General features: G+C 38.6%; 1 protein-coding gene across 1 annotated transcript in view; it reads right to left on the bottom strand.

Moving 5' to 3' along the window:
• Window positions 1-1,304: 1,304 nt before the first annotated feature.
• Window positions 1,305-16,603, bottom strand: part of ITGA6 (integrin subunit alpha 6) — a 65,145-nt gene continuing 49,846 nt past the window's right edge. The window contains exons 12-26 of the mRNA XM_081937988.1: window positions 16,045-16,202; window positions 14,849-15,007; window positions 13,059-13,174; window positions 12,561-12,750; window positions 12,383-12,466; window positions 11,502-11,581; window positions 11,265-11,342; window positions 11,074-11,176; window positions 9,556-9,729; window positions 8,343-8,441; window positions 6,914-7,024; window positions 6,734-6,829; window positions 5,868-5,993; window positions 5,076-5,205; window positions 1,305-1,469 (exon numbers count right to left, since the gene is read on the bottom strand). Of these exons, the coding sequence (XP_081794114.1) occupies window positions 5,098-5,205; window positions 5,868-5,993; window positions 6,734-6,829; window positions 6,914-7,024; window positions 8,343-8,441; window positions 9,556-9,729; window positions 11,074-11,176; window positions 11,265-11,342; window positions 11,502-11,581; window positions 12,383-12,466; window positions 12,561-12,750; window positions 13,059-13,174; window positions 14,849-15,007; window positions 16,045-16,202 (1,682 nt within the window). The 3' untranslated portion in view covers window positions 1,305-1,469; window positions 5,076-5,097. The remainder of the gene's footprint in view (window positions 1,470-5,075; window positions 5,206-5,867; window positions 5,994-6,733; window positions 6,830-6,913; window positions 7,025-8,342; window positions 8,442-9,555; window positions 9,730-11,073; window positions 11,177-11,264; window positions 11,343-11,501; window positions 11,582-12,382; window positions 12,467-12,560; window positions 12,751-13,058; window positions 13,175-14,848; window positions 15,008-16,044; window positions 16,203-16,603) is intronic.

Here is a 16,603-nt window from a genome sequence, read left to right as displayed (position 1 = left end):
CATGGTTACAAGGTAATTGCGCTTTCCTTTAGAAATTCAGCCATACAACATTGCATCAATTTGTGAATATAAAGAGTTGGATCCACATGAAATTAGTTGCAGTTAACTCCCATTGTTTCAAACAGGGTCAAAATGCAACTAAGTCTAGAAGATCCAAAATCATTCACTAGTAGATATCTACTGCCAAAAAAAAAACCACCCCAAAGTTACAAATATCAGCAAATGTTTGCTTCCCTTAATACGCACTTTTTCCAGCAATTTACCCCTTAAAAGCAAAAAAATCCAAACACTGCAGTTCCTAACTCCTGAACAGAGTTACATAGTACAAGCTAATCTTCCTGATGTTAGAACCAGTTCTTAATGTCATGGTTTAGTCCTATTAATGTAAATTATTAACTTCTGTCCATATGTCCATATCTCTCACTTCTGAATAATCAGTCAGCCATGAAATTAGTGGGATTAAAGTAAACATATTCTGGGCTTGGAGATAGGAAAAAAATCTTAGTATCTTGATGGGCAGATGAGTTTGAAACCCCCAATTTTATTTTAAGCATTCTGCGACCAAAAGGAAATCAAAGTCAAGTAACTATCCACAAATGAGAAAGAATGATAGGTTACGTTACTTTCCATCTCATCTGGAGTTCCATAGAATTTGCCTGACAAAATACTTAGTATTCGCTTCTGATATTTAAATAGTGTAGGCAAATATACTGAAATACGTCTATTCATTGTTGGGAAAATTATCTTGCTATCTAACATTTGATGAGAGAAGGTGGGATCAAAGGAACAATGTTAAGGCTTGACCTAACACGTAATTCAGACTCTGGAAATAACAAGTAATTGTAGTTCAGTCAAATTTTGCCAAGAGCATTCCAACAAACCACACAACTCAGGGTGCTTCCCTTCTCTTTTAGACCGTGGCCAGATGTCCTTGCCCAGACAACTAGTTTCAGTGTATTAATTTTTTTTCTGAAAAGCAGCCAAATGCTCTCAAGACTAAGCTGGAAGCAGCCAAAAAAAAAACCAACCCCAACTGGGAAAAATTCATATAGCTCCATTTCACTAAAAAAAAAAAAGGTAAATCTATCCGGGTTGATAATTTGGATTTTAACTGCATTTTCCCCCCAAAAGACTAGAGATTAGTTAATGCATAGAAGATGGTTTAGGGTGTCTTAAAATTTAGATCTGTAACACCAAACAACTTTGATATGAAAATAACATTTATAAAACAAACAGGTTTTCACTTTGCATCCATCAAGTTGCTCAAAGACATCTTAAAATCCATTCAATCTTTTAAAGTTCAGCTGGGATCCCTAGGAAAAACTCTCGTTTCCATTCCATTTTGTGATCCACTGTTTTTTTGCATGGTTCTCTTTTCCATCTTTAATCTGCCTTTCCTCCTTACGAATTCTTACAGCATGGTAGCGGGGGATGCTGTCATCGTACCTGGAACGCTGGAAGAACCCGCACTATAGGAAGGAAGAGAAAATGTCACAAAGCTCAATGTTATTAAACAAGTATGGTCTTACCCAGCCTGGAGACCCCCAGATATGTTGCATTGCAATCTCCTCATCTCTATCTTAAAGAAATATATTGTCACAGAGTGTACATTTAAAGAAAGGGAGGGACAAATACAATACTGGATGTACTAAAGGAAAGTCTCACCAAGATTGCAATCTAAGCTTGCCAGGAGAACTGTCAAACTCAAATTTATTTTACAAAAGTAAAATCTCTTTGTAGTCAACCTGGTAATATTTTTTACTTAGACCATAGTATAGAACCATACCTAATTTACCTGGCTCAGTAAAAGTATACAAATTGATCATTCACTTTCTGATTTATACCCAATAAAACATCTTTGGGAATCTATTCCAACGAATCTATGGATTATGGAGACTAGAGATCAAAATTAACATAGGCTTGGCATCAGAATACACCATGGCCAAATGCCAAAATCCAGGCCACAGACAACCTGCCAGAACTTAGGTCAAGTTCAAAGTTAATTTAAAGGCAGGCACACAGAAAAGTGTCATCCAGGTAGCTCTCATTTCCTCATATCCCAAAACATTATTTTAAGAGAGAGAGACACTGGAGAAAGATGGGGAGAGTAACGTCATCCAATTTGTGCTGCTCATAGTGTTGTTCTTCGCATGAATGAATGTAAATATCAATCCAACTCTGGATCTAAGCTTTCTTTTTCCCCTTATCATGCAAAAAAAAAAAAAAACGGGCTGAAAGAAATGCAGCTCAGGAATGTTGCAGCATTTTCTTCTCACTGAATTGCACCTTCCTTGCAAATTTCCCCGGGTATAGGAATTGTTACGGAGCTTTGCTTGGGAAATTACAATTGCCTGAAGAACCCCATGAAGCCTTGGATAGGGAGGAAGCTACTGGCCATGGGGCTCAGTTCTGAGAGGAAAAAAGACAGCATTGCCTTGGTACCTCAGAGGGAACCTCATGCAGGTCTCCATCTACCTAGCTGAGCATTGTGTTTTCTCACCTATTTTCCAATATTTGTAATCATAGTTTTGAGTTTCCACCCTGCGTATGATTCTTCTGTGCTTTATTATTATTAAAATTACAATGAATCATGTTTCCTTCTACTAACAAGGTCTACAGGCGCTTTCACCCTATGTACAAGAAATGTCAGGCAACAAGGCTAGCAGATCTTCAGAAGATAGGTCATTTAGCCGTGATGGCAAACCTATGGCATGTGTGCCACAAGTGGCATGGGAAGCCATCTCTGCAGGCACGCGAGCCGTTGCCCTATCTCAGCTCCAGTGCGCAAGCATGTGCTGGCCAGTTGATTATCGCCATCTCCGGAGAGCCGGGAGAGGCTGTTTTCGCCCTCCCTAGATTCCAGGAAAATCTCCGGAGCCTGGGGAGGGTGAAAAACAGAACTTTCAGGCCTACCGGAAGTTCAGAATCAGACTGTTTCCAACTTCCGGAAGACCTCTGGAGGGCTGGTTGAGGCCGTTTTCACCCTCCCCAGGTTCCAGGAAAACCTCAGGAGCCTCGGGAGGGAGAAAAAAAGGAACTTCCGTGCACGCACATACAATTTCGTCACATGAGGACAGAAACATTCGCCATCACTGTCATATAGCAATCCTCATTTTTGTTTTTCAAATGGCCTGGATCAATAACTTATTATTCAGACTATTGCCCGGAGATGTCATAAGATTATTATTATTTTTTTGGTCATGTTAATTATTTAAAATTCACAATGTTTCTCCTGCCCTTCAACCCATTTGGTCAACATACAACCTGTATTTATAACCCATACTTGGCACTTTACTGTATAACTGTTGTAGCAAAAACTCGGTCAGAGAAATACATTTTGATCAATTTGAGAAGCCTTCCTAGCTGGGACTTTAGACATAAAATAGCAAAAGAAACTGGCCATTTCGACAATCCAGGTGCAATACACATTTATATCTATGCATTCAAGGTAAACACAACATTAGCCAGCATGCAATAGGAAATCTTTAGAGAAAAAAATGCATATCCAAGTACAGAGAAAATAAAATGAAAATTCTGTAGTAAACTTCCATAAAAAGTGAGAATTGAGAATTGCCTTATAGTGGAAAGAGCAACCATAGCAGTAAAGGCTTTTGGCATGCATTCGTGTTAATAAAGCTTTTATCTGCTCACTAAAAAAGTAAAAATATGTCTTGCATTTCAAAACACAGTCCTTATCTTACTGACGCTTATTGATTCACAATCATGGACAACAGTGGTTAACCTTTAAATACAGATGCTTAAATCTGGAGGGAGACATAGTTATAACCTAGTTATAACAGTTCTATATATAATATCTGAGAAAAGCTCCATTAAATTCAAGAGAGCTTTAGCACAGGAACTTATTAACTATTGGACTGGATTGTGGTTCAGGCACAAGTCAAAAAATGTTAAATAGTTGAATAAATGGTAGTATTTATTATTGTTGTTGTTGTTGTTGTTAATTATATCTATATGGTCTCCTTTTCGCATGCATTCATCTAAATGCTGGAAAGACTGCCCAGATAGGTTTGAATTCATCCCATTGAATTGTTTCATTAACCTCATGTATGAAAACTAGAGTTGTGGTTTAAAGTTGTAACCCCAACCTTCATATTCAGACACTTCTGTGCTGCTTTGTCTTTTAAGAGGTTAAGTGTTCACACAAATAGTTTTAAGGAGACTCAAAGACTATTTCAACCTAAGTATGAACATGCTGTTATTAGATAAGACAGATGGAGTTTACTGGGTTGTTTGTTTGTTTGTTAGGAAATGACCATTTAGCTCAGCGCTTTTTCTTTCTGGGAAAGTGCTTTCCTCATATCACAGAAGGTCGGCTAGTGAAGTGATCCCCAACCAGTCCATGGAATGTTTAGGAACCAGGCTGCACAGCAAACCCTACTATAAACTGTGAGGGATCTAGTTTGCATGCTCCTCTCCCACTCACCCATCCTCCGGTCTGTGAAATAATTGTCCACCGTGAACCTGGTCCCTGGTACAAAAAAGCTTGTGGACTGCAGTACTAGTGAGCCCCAAAATGTTATAGGAGATTTAGGATCATCCTCTAAGAAGGACCAACAGTTTACTCAAGTCACAGACCGGTCTTCAAAGATTTGCTTGGACATTAGCTGCTGGCAAGTTGTTTTTCTGGAAAAGCTTGTTCGAGTTTCCCGCCTTCTCAAGGAACTGAGCCAACATTCTTTGGAACACAGTTTGAAAGCCACCAGTTTGGCTTAACACAGGACTTCCTTCCTTATTTCATAGAAAAATCAGAAGAGGGTTCCGGAGATGCGCTAAGTTTCCTGGACTGTAACCCAGCATATTTAGGATTGGAACGCCAACCCTAAGTAGCAAGTCTCCAGAGTGGAAGGGGAAATGCAGTTAAACAGCAGTTAAAAAACATCTGACAGAAGGATTGGCCTATTCGTGCACCGAGAAAGATTATTCTAAGGAATGTAAGCAAGCATTAAAAAGAATTGATATTTTGAAACGAGGCAACCAGCAGAACAAATGCAGCAAGCTTTGAGTCGTTAGCCACCGCAACCAACCTGCAGCTAATAAATTCAAAAAGCAATTACCAATTACAGAAGTGGATCAATACTATGCATCAGAAGTAAGCCTCTCTTTATCAGATGGCTGAGCATGGATCTCAGCCTTGTGATATGTGGCATCAAAATGATCTTTCTTATCTCTCTTGAAGAAACCACACTATAAGGAAGCAAGGCACTTGGTTAATATTAGGGACTAATGTGGGGGAAAAGAAAAAAAAAGGAGAAAAGATTGAAATAATTTGACTGCCTGAATGTTAAAAATCTGTCTTGTAAAATAACTACAATAGGCTTGTGGTTATAATTTCCCCCATTACAGCTAAGTCCTTTGTTGCATGCTCTAATATTTCAGTTATGAACTTTGAATGGTAGCTCTCAATAGATGGGAAAGCCTTTTTAATCATTATTTTGAGAATGTGAAATAAATATATAATGCTTGTCAGAGCAACCAGGACCTGTTTGCTCCCTACCGAGGCAACAGCAACTTTTCTACAACAAATTTGATCTTAGAGACAAGCATATGAAACGTGAATAAATGTAGCTTTGATTCGGTATTCAAAATTACTTGATAAAAAGCTTTTTGACTGTGCCCATGCATAAAAGATGCCCAAGGAACTTAGCGTCCTGTTTCTTCAATGAATTTAAACCCTAGATCCTGACTGATTCAAACAGCATTGGCACAGCAATTCTATTCAATCTCTAGACCAAATAAAGTTCAGCCGAGTTTATTGGGACTTTATGTAAATGTATATAGAACTGAAGATTAACTGCACATTTCAATTAATTAAATAGGAACAAGCATGTTGATAAAATATAACTCACCTTCCACAATAAGAACACCAACAAAGCAAGCATTAATAACCCAGCGAGAATAGCAACCAAGATGATCCACCAAGGAACTCCTTGATATAAAGCTACTGTTTTTGCAGGAAAGACGGTAACTCGTACCTACAAAAGGAGGAGAAAAAGATGTCATTACACAGGGAAAAGTTAGCCAATGTGCTACAATATTGATTCTACATCTATACTGAAGCACTCAATGTTTTTCATCCACGTTGTTATTTTTATATGTGTTGGATTCTTCATTCCAAGAGCCCAACTTCATGTCCAGGAAAAGGGGCTCTTGGCTTTGCCAAGTATTATAATCCAAACATTTGGAGGGTATCAAGCAGAGGCTCCCTTTGAATTACAAACTATTTCAGTGCAAAACTATTTTGAAATTATTTATCAATCACATTGTAAAATAGAAGAACTATCCTCTTTAGCTACATTTACTTTTTTGAAATCTGCACATTCTTATTACAATCTGTGGGAGCTCAGATTTTTCACTAGAGTTTTCCTCCTAAAGGCAATTGGAGTCACTCTGAAGGCGGCTTTACTGTCACTTTTTCTTTTGAGGTTTCTCACTATTGATCTACGTAAAACATTTTCCTCATTCACAAGAACAATGCAGAATCATTTGCCTCCCCTAAACAGTACCACAGAGTTTCTTTGGGAATCAGCTCTGGAAATGATGAATTTCTAAATGCTATTTGAGGAAAAGGTGTAACTAACATCTAGAAATTAGTGATCAAAAGAGTTTTCCAGGTTTGAATGTGCTGTACTATCCCACTGAAATGGTAGGGAGGATTTACAGTCAACAATTCACACTTATGACAACCATAAGTAAAGAAATATTGCAGACTCACATTCGTAGCTTCATTTGTCAGCTTGACGTTATCCGCAGCAGAGAGACCAATTCTAGCTCTAACAGGGATGTCTAGATAATTCATTTTATAGAATTCCTACAGGGTAGTAAAAGCAGCTTTCTTTAGAACAAATACAAGAACTCAGTTCAAATCTGTGTAAGGCAAGTTTATGGACTCTACCTCTAGGAAGGTGCTGTTCCACAACCTTGAGCGTAGTACTACTATGGCTTTACTGTCTAAGCCTTGCAAAGAACATGTTATGTTGACGCAGTTTACCTCTTCGTTGCATTCCTGCAAGTAATACACGGAAAGCTTTCAAAAAAACCGTAACTCAAAAACAGATAGACAGCATTTGTTTTGCAAGGTTCATGTAGTCCTATGACACAGCAAGTTTTTTTTTTTCAAAACAAATGGAAAAACATTGATAGAGCAATACGAAAATAAGAGGAAAGAGGACATCTGTATGAAGGAAAAAAGAGAATTTTAAAAAATCTTATTTTCCTTGTTCAGTTTCTTATGGCCCACATAATGGCTTGGACTCCAGTGAATGCGAAATCCAGGTGTTCATGGATGGCATAATTTTACTGCTTGCTCGGGGATTTATAGAACAGAAATACTGGATCCAAGCTGCTCGCATTCTGTTGTTGCACATCCCATTTTGCCCAACCATGAAGACCACTGGCATCAAAGAGGCAAGAATGGCAGGACTTTCCATGCTCACAAGGAGGCCTAAGAAAATCATTCAGTTTTTTGGAACGTTCTCATTAGAACTAAGGGATTACAGCCGTAGAGGTCTCAAGTTTATTTTAGTGCTACTGCTCTAATCACCTGGTTGGATAAAGCCCTACTTTCATTAATTTCACTGAAGAATAAATTCAGTATATGTGTATATACGTGTACATGAAGGAGGCTAGGGGGTTATTTTTATAAAATATATTTCCATGTCTTTTTATCTTTTTGCCTTTTTAAAAAAATTACCAATGGCTTATTTATTTTGTCTCTTTGAATCAATCTTGACTCCTGGCAACTGCCTGGACAGGTCCCTGCAGTTTTCTTAGCAAGATTTTTGGAAGTGGTTTGCCCTTGATGCCTTCTTAGAGCTGAGCAAAAGTGATTGGCCCAAGGTCACCCAGTTGACTTCACACCTAAGGCAAGACTAGAACTCACCGTCGCCTGGCTTCTAGCCCAGGGACTTTAACCACTACCTCAAACTGGCTCACTCCAAATGGCTATAGGTAGCCTTTACATGCTTTCTTATGTTTCAAGTTGTCTCTGACTAGTATTTAGTTTTCAATCAATCCTTAATATGACACTATATGGACTGATCTGAGAAAAATTGTGCCGCCATGAAACTATGCATCATTAAGATGCCCTCAAACTTTTGTGGGTGTTTGGAAATTTTAAATATGGGTGTTTTGAATGTACTAAGTGTAGTTTAATAGGTGTATTTGACAATAGACTGCTTTTAGTAGACTCTGAAATCTGAAAGAAACAAAGCAAGTGTGGAGTTCTGGTTATTTTGGGACACACGCCTTATTTCTGGTTCCAAAAATAAATACTGAGGGGGAAGTTGACAAGGCAATTTGTCACTGGTTAAATAAGTGCTTACCAATGTCTTATATTTTCTTTCTGAAAACAAAGAAAAGCTTTTGCTACCATCCGTCTGCTTCTCTGCAACTTCACGTTTTATCCGTGAATTTCGAGACCGCTAGCAATATGAACAGAAGTACAAAAGTAGTTAACATAAAGCATGCTGTGGATAATTTAAAAAAATAAACAGAAACAACCGTTTAAGGCAGATTTCACTATTGAATTCTGTAGCCAAGTTCACAAGCTTTTATAAAGTTTCCATTTCAATATAGTTTTCAAAAGTCTTCATAGATTTTATTGGGAGTGCTAAGGCAGGTAAACAACAACAAAAGTATCATGCCATTGTGACATACGTTATACCCATGTCATACATGGGACAGGTTGTTTCAGGTAGCTCAGTCCTGGGTTATAAAGAACTTGGCAAACTCTGCCTTAGGTCCTCTGGTACCAAAGAGGGAATAATTACACTGGTAGCATATAAATATGTTGTTGTGGGTTTACTTGCCACAAGCAGGAAGATGGAACTTGTTGGGATAGAGGCTGCTTAACGGAATGCATACAGAATTTAAAAAGCAAAGAGTATGAACATTCCACAGGTTATTTATGCACAGGTATGGTCTTCCTCAAGAGAAAGGAAGGGAAACTTTTCTATCTATATTCTTCGTTTCTAATTCAAGCAGATACTGTATGCTATTTTTTCCTGCATTCCAGAAATTTATTTATTTTTATTTCATTTGTATCCTATCTTTATTTTACAAATAACTCAAGGTGAAGAACATATCCAGCATACATCCTCCTGTTTTCCCTACAACAACCACCCTGTGAGGTGGGGTGGGCTGAGAGACAGTGACTGGTCCAAGGACACTCAGCTGGCTTTCTTGGCTAAGGTGGGACTAGAACTCACAGTCACCCACTTTCTAATCTGATGCCTTAATCGCTAGTCTAAATGAGCTCATTCTTGCCATTGAGATACAAAGGCAAGACTATGTGTGTAATTTCAAGTTTATTTGATCATCCCAAAAAAGGAAATAATCTTTTTTCATACATTCCAATTATATGAAATATCAGCAGGACTTGCCAAAATAGCGTGCCAAAGAAACTGGCAAAGATCCTGAGGTGTTTCATTCTTTATTTTTCAAAAAGCCGAGATTGAGCCAACCCAATCACCAATCCCTTATAAATACCACAGAACAGCCATTTTAATTGAAAAATATGCAGTCGCACTCATTTACCTGAACATTCAAAAGGTTTATTTCCTTTTGAGGAGTACACTGTAATTCTCCTAATTCCTTCGAATGAATGGAAACCAAATAGAACAACCACTTGCCTCCTCTCAGTTCTTTCGGCCACATAATTTCCAAGAAAGCTGTACCAAATGCTTTCAGTGGTTTACCTAAGTTGGTGATCTGTCAGAAACGAAATACACACATTTGCCCATATTAGTAGATAACATCCCTTTAAAAACTATCGTGTAAAATAAATGCAAATATTCAACATATTGTGAATGCGTTCCCTTTTTGCTTATTATGGCAAGATAGTATAAAAGTCTCATTTCAGCCTTCTTCTGTAGAGTCTTTTCCAAATGTTTAGGTCAGGTTGAAGTAGGTTGCTCAACATCCAATACAATCACAAAGAGTGTGTTGTGATACATGACCCATTTTGTTTATTTTGCTTGAATCTTGGATTTTGAGAAAAATCTAGCCGAACCAAAATCACTTGAATGTATGATTTTAAAAACAATTCTGTTTCATATAAGCAGCTTAAGGGTAGGTTAGTCCTGGGGACTAAGAACATCTGAAATTAGTATTTCTAGTGATTCCTATGGCTGATTAGCATCATTAGTTTGATAGTGCTTCTTCTGTTTATGGAACAGGACTCTGACACACCAAAGATTCCTGCTGATGGAAGGAAGTTCCTGCAACTCTTTGCGTCACTCCACACTCCTTTTTCTGAAATCCAATCTGGGGCAGGTTTATTACAAGTTACCAAGGAGCAAAGGGGGGGGGGGGGAGAGAATGTGTCTCCTTTCTCATTACCAGTGTGAGAATCCTGTGGTAATCGTTCTTATCATGGGAACTTAAAATCTAAATCACTACATTCCTACCATATTTACTGTGGAATGAGCTCTCATCTCACTCAGATTCTTTCTTTTCTTCTCTTTTTTGTTTTTAACAGCATGTGTATACTACCAAATTAAATAGATTGGATGCAGTGTTGATGCATTCTCTAAAGATGGAAATTTGCACCTTTACAAATGTTTTGGGTAAATTCAATTAATTATAAGACCGAAGAACATATCAAGAACCACCCATCTATCAAGAGATGATTATCAATTATAAATAAACATAGCTTTTTAATGTTAGCAGGTATTATTTCTTAATCACTATACAGTTTGGGATTTTCCCTCATCCCTACCCTTTCAAATATTTCTCAGGAATATGCACTTAACGATTCATCTAAAAGATATGAAATAGTTTGAATATAACATGCAATGGTACCGTGTCCCTTATTTCGTCTCTGTTTTTAAGCACCTAAGTGTACTGGTTGATTTCAAGCAGCACTATAGCTATAGGCACAGCTGAACATCTGTGCATTGTTTTTCCCAGAAATGCAAAAGTTAACTTCTCCCTGATGAGGATCATTTTTTAAAAATGCCATTGAGATTCAAAGGCAAGACTACATGTGAAACTTCAAGTTTATTTGATCACCCCAAAAGGAAATTAACTTTTTTTTCATGTATGCCAACTTACCCTGAATTCATATTCAATTAAACTACCGATCTCATCTTCAGATTTCATTGCACTTTCCCCAATGATATTGCCTCCAAAATACACTTGGGAAGGTTTAGCAACCCTGTTGTAAAAAATTAAAAAAAACAAATATATGAAAATGACCTTTAAAAGGGACCGTTTCTGGCACTGAATTCTAAAAGACGCCTTACCCTGTAAGTGATAAAAGCAGTTCAATAACAACTTTAGCTTTTGCAGTAATTGGTTCCAAATTGGTCTGATTGCTTGTCCTGCAACAAAAAGGAAACAAAAGGATACTTTCAAGGAATAGTTAATTATTTTCATGTTATAATGCAGATGCGTTCACAACCTAATCCATGGTCATATCTAAGTATTATAAACAAAGCAGAAAACATGGTGAATCCAGTGTTTTTTTTAAAAAAACTTACGTTTCCAATTTCAGATTGATATCCAGCTCTTTCGTATCGACATTAACCTTGGTTGTACTTAAAATTACGTAAAAGGTAACCTAAGAAAAGAAATAAAAAGAGTGATTACACTGTATTGCAGACATACTTCTTATATGCCATAACTGGTTAATTTCCTGGGATTGATTAAAATCGTAGAGAAAAAACTGACGTACTGGCGGCAGTGTCTTACTTGTTACTGAAATTTACTAAAGCCAATGTTTTAGTAAGATATTTTACAGTAAGCATTGTATAGCTTTTTACATTGTGTATCCTCCCCGATTCTCACTTTTTGCTAAAAGATGCGTCTTCTCTTTTAATATTACTTTTATGACTTCTGCCATAATTAAAAAATAAGGAGTAGCTGCTTTGCTTAATTTCTGATACGTTTGATCATACAAATATGGTTCTACTTTAATTTTTAAACTCAGTCATTTAATGAGGGGATAGTATGCAGGTAGTCCTGGAGTAACAGCCTGTCATACCTCCGTCGGAGCCATTCATTTACAGAGCACTCAATGGAATTGAAAAAAGTGAATAATGACCAGTTCTCACACTTCACAGTTATGACCATTACAGGATCCCCCCAGTCATATCATCAAATCACAAGGGCTTGGCAATTGACATGTATTTACGATGGTTGCAGCATCACAGGGTTGTGGGAATGTCATTTGCAACTAGGGAGTTTCTAACAAGCAAAATCCTCAGTTTACCGACCTTGGAAGGATGGAAGGCTGAGTCAACCTTGAGCCAGTCAGAATCGAACTGCCAAACTGCAGTCAGCCTACAGGCAGCAGAAGTAGCCTGCAGTACTTCATTCTAACCACTGCACCACCACAGCTCATAAAAGAAACCATACTTACGGTAGAATTTCTTTTGAAAGGATTTCCAAGTTCACAGTCCACTTGAGAGCCATTTGAATTAGGACGACAGGTGATGGGTTTTTCCTGAATTAATTTAAAAAAAACAGCTGCATCAAGCCAAAATTAAGTGAAACCACAGTATCTTTGAACATCCTCATCATTTGGCGAAATTATTTACCAAATAAGCTTGATTTATTCTGAGAGAAGAATAAGTCAAGCTGTCGGGAAATGTTGCTACAAGTCTCGCTTCATGAGCGTCTTCGCCATCTTTCAGGGGGTACATGGCATTGGAAGGACTGTTGGTCACTGTGATTTCAAGGGCGATATCTTTCTGGTCTTTGAGAACAAGCACCGGAACATTGTTTTCCCTGGAGAAATAGAACAGAGTCACATCACTGGGAACTGGAGGGTAAAAGCGTTAGTACCGTGTTTCCCCGAAAATAAGACGGGATCTTATTTTCTTTTGACCCCCGAAATAAGCACTTGGCCTTATTTTCAGGGAAGTTTTATTATTTTTGAGCTGTAGGAGGCAGTGAGTGTGGTCACCTCAGGGCTGCTGCTGTGTTGCAATATTTCAGGGAGGGCTTATTTTAGTGCATGTGCTCAAAAGCCCAATTGATCTTATTTTCAGGTAAACGGGGTACCACACTCTTGCAAATTCCTTCTGTAGACTTACATGGGGAAATAGGCATATCTTTCGTCGTTTCCCTCTTTGGTGCAAAATTTGTAACGCATCTTCAGATTGCTGTGGCATATGTTGTCTGATCCACAGCCTTCTTTTAGAAACTGCACCTAAGAAAGAATACAAGTTCAATGGGTTTGGTAGCAAATGCCACAGGTGATATAACAAAAATCAAGAGGAAGGAGGTTTTTCTAATTTATTTTATATATGCCATGTATTAATATGAGCCACAGTCAGCTGTCTCATTATATGCAACCATAAATAGGAAAATAATTCAGACTCAATATCTAGTTTGAGTTTGAGTTTTATTAAATTTATATACCGCTCCCCTCTCCCCGCAGGGACTCGGGGCGGTGTACAGACAGTACATATAAAACAACAAAGCAGGAACAACAAAACATTAGACAACCAACATAAACATACGGTCTGTATAATGCCCGAACTCATTTCTAGTTAAAAACGGTCTAAAACCAAATTAAAACCCCAAAATTTACAATACTAAAAAGCCATCCAGGAAGGTCAGTAATAGATTGTACTTGTGATTACAATTAGGCCAGGCCGGCTAGTCGGAACAGGTGGGTCTTGAGTTTCTTACGGAAGGAGCGGAGATCAACAGTAGTTCTAATATCAGGGGGGAGTTCGTTCCAGAGGGTTGGGCCCATCACAGAGAAGGCCCTACTCCTGGGCACCGCCCGCCCGCATTGTCTAGCGGAGGGTACCCGGAGGAGACCCTCCCTGTTGGAGCGGATTGGTCGTAGGGATGTATGGGGTAGAATGCGATCTCGCAAATAACTAGGTCCCGAGCCATGAAGCGCTTTGAAGATGACAATCAACACCTTGAAACGCACTCGAAAAGCCACAGGCAGCCAGTGCAGCTCGCGCAGAAGTGGTGTTACATGGGAGTACCTGGTACTCCCCATAATTGTCTGCGCGGCTGCATTCTGAACCAACTGGATCCTTCGGGTGCATCTCAAGGGGAGCCCCATGTAGAGAGCATTGCAGTAATCAATCTAATCTATTACTCCCATCACATTGTATTGCATCCACAGAAAGCTACCTTCAGTTCTTCCTATCCTATTTTTTTCATTTCCACGAATAAGTACCTTTGCTATTCCACCTGGATGGCATGAGACACACTTCCTTATTTCTACTTTGTTTCATTAATGTTTAGATCCAACAGGAACAGGACGGATGAATCAATGTTGTCATGAACCTTATTGTCTAGACCGGGGCTCACCAAACTTGGCAATTTGGCTCCTGATTTGTGGGCTTCAACTCCCAGAATTCCCCTGCCAGCATGGCTGGCTGAGGAATTCTGGGAGTTGAAGACCACAAGTCTTAAACTTGCTAAGTTTAGAGACCTCCGCTCTTGCCCATCAATAATTCTCAGTACTAAGAAGTCAACATTCCATTCATCAGAAGCAAGGGGAGGGGAGCTTGTATTTGAACCAGCATTTCAAGCTCGGGGACGGGTGTATCACAACTCTTAGCAGTACAAAATTATGGGAAGGAGGCTACAGAGCCATCAGTCTGTGGGAAGAGGAACACAATTTTATGTGCCTTTTTATCAACTCCAACAAGGGAAGGAGGATCTACTTTTCATCCCCAATGCTTGCAACCTTCTTTTCTTGACAAAATAATGTACAGTATATTGGCACTGACTAAAGTGGCAAATATTGTTGAGATAATATTTCCTTTTTTAATAGATTTTCTAAACTAATTTTCTAATGATGATATAGCATACAAAGAGATATTTAGCATAAAGATTCAAGTAGATAACTTACTTCTGAATGCACTGTGTTGGACTCACTAGCATTCAGAATTGGAGTAAGGTCTGGCAGTGACCTTCCCTGTCGTCTTCTGGGTTTTACGTTGGTCTCAGGGGTATGAATTGCAACGCTAAGAGATACAGGAATTGGACGCAATTTATCTTTGATTTTTTCCTAAGAAATAAGAGAGAAGGTTCTGATTAATATATGGATTTTACTCCAACTGGGTTGATTTGAAACCTACTAACACATATTACCACAAAACTGGAATATAAGGCTATTCATTCATTCATTCATTCAACATACAAACAAGCAAGCAAGCAATTTATAGGCCACACAACTTTCAATGATTCTGGGTGTCCTACAATTTAAAAGTTTTGAAAATTAAAATACAAAAATACAAATACAAAAATAAAAATATGAATGGCCCAACAACAGCATGTAACTCAAACCCTTGTCCAGGCTGAGTTCCATCTTCACTTTATCCCAAAGCCTGGGAGAATCGCCCAGTTCTTTAAAAATTCCTTAATATCAGGATTTATTTATTTATTTATTTAATTTATTCTTCGCACTTCTAGACCGCCCCCTCTCCCAAAAAGGACTTGGGGCGGTGATGGGTGCCATCTAGATCAATTAGATGTTTCCAATGCCCCCAATTCAAATGAGAGTTTAAAATAAAAATATCTCCTTCCATGTTGGATCCGAGAGAATATCAGGCAGAGAAAAGACAAGAGCAAAGGAGATCTGCCAGATTACTTAGGAGAAGGCCCCACCCTTCTTGATGGGCTGCACTGGAAAGCTATTTATCACAGCAGGCAGAGGGAGGAATTGCTGGGAACAATGTGTTTGGTTTCTGAACTCTGAACTTCTCTTCCAAGTGAGTTCTCATGGATGTACTTTCAATTTTGCCTGGTGGCTTTCAGTTTGTTTGGTGGACTTACTTGTTGGAGCAACTTTCTATTGCTTTATGGACTATTGGCCATTGCCTTGTGGACTAACCTTGGTCTGCTTGTAGCTGCCTTTATTTGGGACAGTTCTGAGGCTGGGTGGAGGGAACTGTTGGGAGTATTAATAAACTCTCTAAAACACATGTATGTGTGTGAATGAGCGGGCCACACACCCTCCCTGTACTAATGTTGGGTTTGATCCAACTATAACCTGAAAATGAGAGCCCTACAACAATTGCAGCCCTTTTTAAAAAATCATCCTACCTCTAATTCGAGCCTGTTAGTCACACACTCTTCCGTCTTCTGTCCTTTGAGAGTTACACTCCCGTTAAATGTAACAGAGCGAAGGTTAGAAAAATGCACTCTTGTTGGCAAGCCTAATCGCCTCCTCTCATGTTCTACTTCAAACGTATAGTTCAAATCTGGAGAAAGGAGAAGTGTGGAAGAAAAAACAAAACACTTGGAAATAGTAAGGCTAAGAGATACGGCACAATAAAAATTGCACCCCATCCAAGCTAGCTCTGGGAAGAAAACCTCTCTACGTGGTTAGCCAACAATCCAAATACTTTTGTTTTGAAAAATGCCCCTGGAAATTACACTATCGTTTCTTTTTTATGTGATATAGTGCCTTATCCCAATTGCTATATTTGAACTCATGGGCACAATGAGTTAATCCAGCCGCATGATGATTGATAATCTTGGGAATTATGGTAGTGATGTGATGTGATGCAGTGACGTGCGGTGAGATTTATGGCTGGTGAGGCACTGATGTCATCAAATGATCATCATGAAGGGAGGACTGTGGCAACTTTGATCTTTGCAA

This window comes from Natrix helvetica (assembly GCF_964273705.1).
Source record: "Natrix helvetica genome assembly, chromosome: 1".
NCBI classification, from domain to species: domain Eukaryota; kingdom Metazoa; phylum Chordata; class Lepidosauria; order Squamata; family Natricidae; genus Natrix; species Natrix helvetica.
Note: the sequence above shows the minus strand (reverse complement) of the source record. Positions and strands in the feature narration are given on the sequence as shown.